General features: G+C 43.7%; 1 protein-coding gene across 1 annotated transcript; it reads right to left on the bottom strand.

The window, feature by feature from the left end:
* Positions 1-2,840: 2,840 nt before the first annotated feature.
* MANSC1 (MANSC domain containing 1) lies at positions 2,841-8,926 on the bottom strand. Its single transcript, XM_057426535.1, has 3 exons — positions 8,643-8,926; positions 7,649-7,789; positions 2,841-4,181 (listed from the first exon to the last, which is right to left on the bottom strand). The coding sequence occupies exons 1-3, from the start codon at positions 8,860-8,862 to the stop codon at positions 3,181-3,183; spliced, it is 1,362 nt and encodes a 453-aa protein (XP_057282518.1). The 5' UTR covers positions 8,863-8,926; the 3' UTR covers positions 2,841-3,180.
* Between the last annotated feature and the right edge of the window lie 648 nt (positions 8,927-9,574).

The following is a 9,574-nucleotide window of genomic DNA, read 5'->3' as shown; positions in this document are numbered from 1 at the left end:
CTGCCTAATGCTCAAGTATAAAAAAAAAGGATTTTTAATGTAAGAACATTTAAAATTGTTTGTTTCACGCAAAGATTGTGAAAGGCCACTCAGCATCCTAACTAAATTGATTCATGGTTCTCATGCACCTCCCTGCTTTGCTTCTGCCATGCATTGTGCTTGATATACATTGCTGTTTGGGTTGGAGGACAATGTTTCTAATGGCATTAGCCAAATACATGTCCGGTGCTCTGAACGACCCTGAGAAATGTCTGCCTGTCTTCTCTTAAATGTATCTCTACTGTATCGTGCCCTATCAATTAATACAAACCATCTCTCCCACCAACAAACTAGTTGTTATAGCAGAAGCACACAGTGAGGGTTCAGGGGTTGTCCTCAGCACCTCTCCTGCAATAAGCTGCTGTGATGGCAGCAGCAACGTAGAAGACTTCTGACAAGGTTGTAGTTATTTTGAGAGAAAATTACAGTCAACCTCAGATCTGTGCCTGCATTTTTAGAGCCCACAACTGGGCCTAGTACTTGTTTTATTAACTCATTTCCCAGAAATGTGGTTCCCCCTTGTCCTGTTCCTTGACCAGAAACCTTTGAAAATAGATACTAAAAAAAAAGAAAGAACCTGAGGTTAATCAAAGTGCAGTCAACAGGCAAGCTGATGGGCTGGAGATACTTTTCTTTTGTAATTCTATTAATTTGTAAGAGGTTACACAGAATGTTTTTCATTCAAGCATTGCCAGACTTAGGCAATGTAGAAAACCAGCTGGTTTGGTATCTATAAAGCAATTTGCAGCCCCTGGATAGTAAGAATTCAACTGCTTGACATAAGTAACCTGACTTTTCTTTGATCTTTTAATAATAGAATTTTCAGAGAATTTTCTGCATAAACTTGTTGTTATAGAATCATAGAATCATAGAATAGTTCGGGTTGGAAAGGACCTTAAGATCATCTAGTTCCAACCCACCTACCATGGGAAGGGACACCTCACACTAAACCATGTCACCCAAGGCTTCATCCAACCTGGCCTTGAACACTGCCAGGGATGGAGCATTCACAACCTCCCTGGGCAACCCATGCCAGTGCCTCACCACCCTAACAGGAAAGAATTTCCTCCTTATATCCAATCTAAACTTCCCCTGTTTAAGTTTGAACCCATTACCCCTTGTCCTGTCACTACAGTCCCTAATGATGAGTCCCTCCCCAGCATCCCTATAGGCCCCCTTCAGATACTGGAAGGCTGCTATGAGGTCTCCATGCAGCCTTCTCTTCTCCAGGCTGAACAGCCCCAATTTCCTCAGCCTGTCTTCATACAAGAGGTGCTCCAGTTCCCTGATCATCCTCGTGGCCCTCCTTTGGACTTGTTCCAACAGTTCCATGTCCTTTTTATGTTGAGGACACCAGAACTGCACACAATACTCCAGGTGAGGTGTCACGAGAGCAGAGTAGAGGGACAGGATCACCTCCTTCTACCTGCTGGTCACGCTCCTTTTGATGCAGCCAAGGATACGGTTGGCTTCCTGGGCTGCGAGCACGCACTGAAGCCAGCTCATGTTCATTTTCTCATCAACCAACACCCCCAAGTCATTATCCACAGGGCTGCTCTGAATCTCATCTTTGCCCAGATGAGATTATCATCTTTACCCCAAATCTCATCTTTTTAGCTCTCAGAAAACTTGGCTTGAGGCCATTTTTGGATCATGCCTGTTTCCCACTGCACTAGGCTTGACAGATCTAAGAACCTCTTTGACATGAGTCATGTTTTATATTTTGTAATAGAATTATTTCCTTGTATTCATGAGGTACTCTTCCTTCTCTGTCCTGATGTTTGCTGTTGCTTATGCTGTCTGCCACAGAGATACTTTGAAATCTCGTCTTTCACTCTAAAACCAGGTTTAGACTGGGTGTATGTGAATGGAAATGTGAATAATACAAACTGAAAGTTGTTTAGCTCACATGTGCTCTCGCTCATCTCTTGTTGCAGAGTCAGGAAAAAAATAAGAAGCAGCTATGATTATTACCAGTCACATGGAGATGACTCTAGAAGGGAGGAGGGTGGGCTTCGAGAGCCAGTAAGAGCTCTGTGTGTTCAGGAGGTACAGTCCATCACTTTTGCAAGCAGCTCTTTTGAGAGCCACCAGCCTGGTGAGGGAAGTAGAACACCAGACGCGTGAAGGTAATGCAGACTGCTTTTGGCAACTGTAGGAAACTTCTTTGAGGTAAGCACCCTCCTACAACATAGCCACCATTCTCCTCTAAAACTTTTTTACCTGCCTCTAGGCGTTCATCAGGTGGAGACCACCCCTTTCTGTGTGTCTTCTGCCAGTAATACAGCTGTTGTCTTTGCTAAGCCCCCTCATAAGTTTCTGCCTGCTCTTCAGTCAGGTGTTGAGTGTCAACTGTTAGGGATCTAAATGCATTAGAACAGATTCTCTCTTGTGCATATGCCAAGTCACTTGATCATGCTGTTTGTCACAAGAGCTTGACTGCAGCTTGCTTTACTTTGATATGATAAAAACTCTCAAAAAAAACTAATATGGTACAGGGCATCAGGCTCCTTGGAAAAGGCAAAATCAGGTCTGCCCCATTTGGTTTCAATAGGTTGTGATATATGCAGAAAAAAAAAACAAAACGTTAAGGATACACATATATCCACAAACTGTATGTGGCTAAGGAAAATTAAGCTATGGTATGTATACCAGAAGTTTTACTGTTTGCACCTAAAACCATTTGGATGCAAAGCTCTACTACTAAGTACTGCTTTAAGGCTACAAATAGAGTAAATAGGATTGCCAGGCAATCATGTAGCACTATAGCATTTGGTGGAAAAGCACTGAAAATGCTCAAGCACTGCACAGGTACTCAGTTTATTAGGTGTACTTCTATGCCACTAATCTCGTCATAGTACAGATTAAGCTCTTAAAATGCTTTTTCTCCTTAAATATAAGACCTTCTTAGCTTAACTTGGATGTGAGTGTTTATTTTCAGGATTCAGTCATAAATCAAAAATGACAGACATTCAGTGTAGAAAGAGCATTTCTCTACTCCACCAAAGCCATCTGCCACTTTCCCATTAGCGGCCAAAAAAGGAGTCCATCCTCTTCTGAGATTCCACAGTCTACAGTTCCATTTTAGAGTTGTCCTCTCAAAGATGAGAGATGCTCCTCACAATCTTACCCCTCTCCATATCATACATCAGCATACATTCCATTGATCAAGTAATCCAGCCTAGTATAATGCCTCTTCTGAAAAGATTCACGTATTTTCTTCCCAGTCAATGCAATAACTAGCAATAAGAATATCACCCCAAAAAGCAAAGCTGCTACAAGTCTGCTTTTTTCTCCCAGCTGAGTGATGCCCCTCCCTCTCAGATGGCTTTCCAGCAGATAGCTTTCTAAATCAGATGGGTCATAACCCTGAGCATTGTTTTGGGAAGACATGGGGGAATCACTAGCAAACAGAGTGAAACCTGAAAAAGAGAAGAGGGTTACATGGCTAGTAATGTTGGAAGAGACAACTGTTGGCTCAGGAGGGATAGCTGGTGTTCTTAGCCCTGATGAGGTAGCAGCAGATCTGGAAGTTGTGGTCACCCGCTTGGTTGTAGAAGCAGAAGCAGAAGTTGTGGAGCTCGAAAGAGGAACCTGAGTAACAGCAATGCTGGTGGCAGGGATACCAGGCTTAGCTCTGGCAGTAGCAGTAGGTGGAAAGGTAGCTCTGGTGGTGGTGGTGACAGTAGTAAGTTTAGCACCACCAGAATGCAGAGAGGTTGTATGAGATTCCAGTTGGGTGGTACTTGTAGGCAGAGGAGTGAGAGTACTACTGCTTGGTTCAGGAACATTAGACTGAGTGGCGGGGAACAAAGCAGAAGGGTTTCCATTTTGATCAGCAAAAGACATGTTTGGTGGCAGGTCAATTACTTTCTGCTTTGGGATGGGGTCTAAGCTCTCAGGATGTTTTGCCCTTTGATATTCAGGAAAAACTGTATGAAATTCAGTGTTGTCTAAATGCTTGCCCATGTGGTTTGGGAGTTCAAATGCCTGATGAAAGACAGATTGTTGCAAAGCAGCAGTACGATTCTGATGGCTAGTCTGGCTGTGAGAAATAAAGGCTCCAGCATCTGAAGACAAAGAATACTCATTTGACGAAAAGTCCTCACTTCCGAAGGATGTATCCTCTGGGGCATGGGTATCTGGAAACAGAAAGGAAACACCAGTATTTCATTATTTTTTTATTACTACGGGCTTACTCTGTGTTTCTCAGTAAGATATAAGAGGGCTCCAAAAACACTAATGAAACTGAGGCATCACTATCTTCCTTTCTTTAAAATATGCAGAATGACTTCTAAGTCCTGTCTGTGTCCTAAGACGTGTCGGCCTCAAGCCTGGACCCATCAGATCCTGACTGCAACTTCCGATAGAATTTACCTGTGAAGAGCCATCATCCCAATCTGACTGTTTTATACTCATATTGCATGCATGTAAGCATTTCTCTAGATTTGAAAAGCAGAGTAGGCTCATTGTCTTCAAACCATTCTCAGCCCTTGTCAGTTAAGAAGTCGGTATCACCAACTTCACTTTTATTTGTCAGATGTACACATTTCTACCTAGTCAAGATAATTATATCCTTCCTTTCTTGTAATACCCAAGCACCCTGTGATTGCTTGACACAAATCAATTTACACACAAAATTGTCTTACAATACAAGGTGGCAATAATATCCCCATTTCATAGGCCATTTTATATACATACTGATTTGTAGGAAAGACCTGAGCTCCTACTGCCATTCTAGAAGAAAGACATTGCTCCAAGAGTCTCTGAGCTATTTGCAGTGAAGACCTCCACAAGAAGCAGATTACGCTTTACAATTTCTCCAGAAGTCGATAAGTATTCCTTGCAAAACGTGGGTGAATGTCATTTAATAGAATTTGGAAGCAAGTCAAGAGTGTTATATGACAGAAATTCCACACAAGCAATAATCATAGCAGTTAACTGATTCTAAACAGGTATTATTTTCATTGCCACTTCATCTAAGTAGGAACTCTTATCTAAAGGGATGGTATCTTTTCAGTTTTATTATACATGCAAAGAAGCCTACTTGGCTGCTGCTTCCATGTATATTTACAAGCCTTAAGACCCCACAAAAGATAAAGTCAATAAAAAACCCCAACCCAAAACAGCAAACCAAAAACCTCAATGCTTTAAACAAGAGCACAGCAAATACATCTGCAATAATAGACACCAACTTTTATCCTCACCTTCCAGTCAAGCACCAGCGTGTTACCAAAGTAACATCTTAAACACAGATAATGGACTGACTTAGAGAAAAGCCATACTGTGTTTCTAGAGAGTGGCTTTAAATAACAAGATGTTCAGTTATTGCACTATATATATATGCATATACAGTATATGCATAATCAGAAACTGTATGCTCAAAGACAGCCAGACTGCTTCTGCAGCTCTGGACACATTTCCACACTAGCGAGGAAATGGGCTGTCACCACCATGGAGTCAGTCACCAATTCACTTTTTCCCTGTTCCCAACACACTCCCATGGAGCTCCCCCCTGTGTGCTTAAACAAACAGCAGATGTAGCGTGACAGCTACAAAGCACTTGCAGCATGCTATGTCATCTTCAGTTCCTTTGCCTGGGCAACAGCTAGAAAAGCATGGAGCAATCCCACAGCGTTCCAAGGATGGAGGAGGGAATACAGGGAAGCTGTGTATGAGTCCCATACACGAGTTAAGTATCACTGCTACTCTGCAGCACTCAGATTAACTAATGTAACTGCCTGCATGAACTCTACTCCACATTTTCAGTATCAAACCTTGATTTCACAGTATTCTTTGTCTCCATTTGAGACTATCAGGTCCCAGATGCAGTGGCCCAAACCTGTCCTGTGAGAGGAACAGCTGGAGTACTAGGATAGGCTTGTTAGTAAGGAAGAACCGGGACACTACACAAGTCAAACTTTAGAAAGAGATGAAAACCCCAAAGTGGTCCTCCTGATATCTCAAATCCAATAAGCTGCATTAGAAACCAAACTTCAGATTGTTTGCTAAAAACCAAATAGCACCTCCTGAACATAACTTTGCTAGAACCCACCAGTCCTGCCTGGGTATCTTAGTGGGGTGGCAAAGGCAAGTGCCACAAAAGTACATGAACAGCAGAAACCAGAGATGTTCTTTCTTTTTTAGCCATAGCTTTTTGCAGCTGAGTCCATGCTGAGTCCATATCCTACTTCCCAAGCCATAGGTTGTTTCCATTAGTTAGCAGCCACAAGAGTAGTTAAAAAAGAAGAAAATTAAATAAATCACTGCTAACATAGCATCAGTATTTTATGTTGCTTTATTATCAGTAAAGTGTCTTGCCTCCTTTTAGTTTGGTTTTCAGTGTAACCACATTCAGATTCTAATATGAAGGAATGAAGCTTGACAGGTTTGTCAGTGCCAGCACCACTCAGGTGCTACCTTTGAAAACTTACTAGGAACATAAAAAGAAGTTGGCATAATCTTTTCACAATTCAGTGTTTACAGAAGCTAAAAAAACGCAAAATTAAAAGAGAAGGAATACGCAACCAAGTTGTTAACTAAGTATTACACTACATGCAGGATAAGATGAAAGCACATGCACGATTACATTTCTTGTTTGTTTGAAACAAGGGGAAAAAGAGCTGGAGAAAATAATAGTTCCAATGATAATTTTATAGGCATACAGTTCATTTGTTGCGCATTGCTTTTGACCAAATCTTGTGTGATTGTGCTTGCACAGTATTTGGTAATGTACATGAATAATCTTTCTACATATCCTGCTGTTGCATAGTTCCTCTTGGAAAAGTTCTCTTCTTCAGCAAAGGATCAGTCTCTGGAAATAAGAACTATCTGCTCTCTCAAGCAGCCACACTGAAAGCACCTTGTGAGCTCTTGGCAGGAAGATAGTCTATCAGTTTCTTATCTCAAGTGTTCAAACAGGTTTAGTTTGAACTAGCAAGTCAACATCAGTCAACAAGTACAGGTTGCTATAAAAAAAAATCCCACTGCACATGACAGATAGGGAGAAATTTCTGAGCATCCAGCCCACATGGCATAAAGCTGAGTTTAGTCAGTTTGCATCCATGCTTCAGGTTCCCTGACTGAAAGCAGAAAATAACCATTACTATTGCCATCACAACACCACCACAGTGATGCTTCGAGGCTTGCCCAGCATTTGCTCGATGTTTCTGACCACATGTATATGGTGTTCATCAGTGTAGCATGGTTCCTTGGAATACAGAGAAGGCTACAAGGGCATCGTCCATTGCTTTCAGTGATACTCTTCAGCATTATGTACAGGAAATTTTCCTTCTTGAATACATTAACATGGAAGCAGCTTCTTTTTGGTTTAAGCAAGGGAAAATTATGAGGAGTTCTGAATCTAATGTGAAGGAATTTCATAAGGGTCAGGATGTCACTCCAATGAGGCAGAGTCCACACAGGAGTTCACCACACACCTGCCCATCCAACATCCATAAAGCAAAAGAGCAACATTTTCAAGCTACAGTGCGTGCCTTAGAGCATTTTACTAGAACAGCAACCCCCAAACATTTTCTGGTCACTACTGAAAACTCACAGGTGCCAAACCCATCTAGCTTGGGAACTGGTGGCTCCTACTGTTATTTACCTCTAGTTATTTTGTAGCTCACAAGTCCTGTTGCGGGTTTCACTGGACAAGCCTCAGTACTAGGGCAGTAAAACAGGTAGCAGTTTGGATGTGCGCTTGTCCTTCGAGCATCAAAAATCATCAGATTGCACTTCTTGTCTCCTGCAAAACATGATAAAGACATATTTCAGCAATAAGAACATTTATAGAGTCTTGATAATGAGCTCTAGTTTGTTAAATTTTCTTCATGTGAGTAACAGGAAAAGTACTGACATAACATTCCTACAGGAAAACCAGCCCAGGACTGCAAAAGAATGGCCCAGGGCCAATATACAGAAGGTCACACCTTCCTCTTCCTGTACAGATGAATTTAGGAAAATAATGAGTTTAATCCCTCACCTTCCCCTTGCTCCCTCCACGCTGGCATCACTTTATAATTTCTTGCTTGCAAATCCTGATAAAATTGGAGAACCTCCTCAGTATGCCCATGGGGGAGGAAATTATTTATACACTTTTCCTTATCCATCCCAGGAATTGCTTGGCACATTCCTGCTTGTGGGGTCACCTTTACCACGTCATTTCTACTTGCCTCTCTAGGGCTCCAAAAGCTTAATGCAAACCAGTGGTCTCAGAGAAGGGTAAGCACTCCTTTTTTCCCCCCTTAAACGTAGTGTAAAATATCAGTTACTTTTACTAAATGTCAGTTACTCACTCAGTGCATCTGCTAACCGCAGCTTACACATCTGAGTCTGGTGATCTGAGGGGCTTTAACATTTAAAACTACCGCTGTTTCTTAGATGCATCTATTTTCCTGAGCATTGAGGGGTCCTGCAGCGAGATCTCTCCTCACGTTCGGTGAAGCAGGCTCAGCAGCCGCAAACTTACTAATCGCAGCGCGCATGGAGGGATAAATTAACGTTTCTACGCCAAATACAGAGGACAGCACTCGAATAGCACGCGAGCCCAACTCCCTAAGTCAATTCCCAACAGAGAGGGCCAGGGAGAAACGGGTTACCTGAGATCTTTACCCCCGAGCAGCAGGCGCGGACACAAGCCTCGGTGGCTGGGACGTACATGGGCTCCGCTCCCCGGACGCCTTTGGGCAAGGAGAGGTTGATATCTATGATGGTGTTTTCCATCCTCTCTGCGGAGCACTCCCGGCCCGGGGGTGGCCCCGCCATCACGCCGGTGACCACCAGCAGGCACACCGGCCACCGCCCGCTGCCGGGGGCCATGGTCTCTCGGAGCAGGGGCCCTGCGGGGCCCGCCTCTTCTCCGACACAACCCGGGCGTGAAAGCAGCAGCGAGGAAACGGCGGCTGCCCCGGGCCGCCGGTACGTCCGGGAGGAGGGACGGAGGGAGGCGGGCCCGGGCCGCATGCCTGTTCTCCTGCCCCCGCCTCCCGCCCGCTCACCTGCCCTCCTTCCCGCTGTCCCAGGCGTGGCTGCGGTGATGCCCCTGCTCTTTCAGCAGTTCGCAGGCTCAGGGGCTCGTCCCGACAGTCGAGGGCAGTGGGAAAGCCACCCGTAGAAACTCTTCAGGTGGAGGCGGTGGGGGCCGGGCTGGTGTGTTTCTACTCGCAGCCTGACCTGCCGCTCCTCCGAGAGGAGGCTGTATTAAAGCGATTAATATGCATATCCTGGTCTAAATGCACATATGTGTATTTTAATGCGTAAACGTCTCTTTACTACCTGAGTAATCCTGTTCAAATCATAGACAAGCACAGGGTGTTTACTGAAAGGGTGTTGTATGGATAAGCCTATCTGCTGGAAGCATGGACTGGAGGCTTATCCCTCAAACAGCCTTAGTGCTTGATTAAGTAATGTTTTTGCTTGGGAATCTTTGTCTTTCATTTCCTCTTTGTTTTGTTGGGTTTTTTGGTTTGGTTTGGCTTTCTTTGGGGGAGGGAGAAACATAATGTCTCAGAATAAAACTGGCCCAGAGAAT

This window comes from Pezoporus wallicus, unplaced genomic scaffold (assembly GCF_028554395.1).
Source record: "Pezoporus wallicus isolate ANWC-B61680 ecotype Strahan unplaced genomic scaffold, APGP_CSIRO_Pwel_v1 scaffold_3294, whole genome shotgun sequence".
In the NCBI taxonomy this organism is placed as follows: Eukaryota; Metazoa; Chordata; class Aves; order Psittaciformes; family Psittacidae; genus Pezoporus; species Pezoporus wallicus.
Note: the sequence above shows the minus strand (reverse complement) of the source record. Positions and strands in the feature narration are given on the sequence as shown.

Bases quoted from the DNA above. Each gene is read 5' to 3' on its own strand.
- MANSC1 (XM_057426535.1), bottom strand. From the start codon at position 8,862: ATGGCCCCCGGCAGCGGGCGGTGGCCGGTGTGCCTGCTGGTGGTCACC. The intron at 7,790-8,642 runs GTAACCCGTTTC...CATGTTTTGCAG, and splicing joins CTCGGGGGTAAAGATCTCAG to GAGACAAGAAGTGCAATCTG. The intron at 4,182-7,648 runs GTAAATAACAGT...TTCTGTTTCCAG, and splicing joins GAGCTACAAAATAACTAGAG to ATACCCATGCCCCAGAGGAT.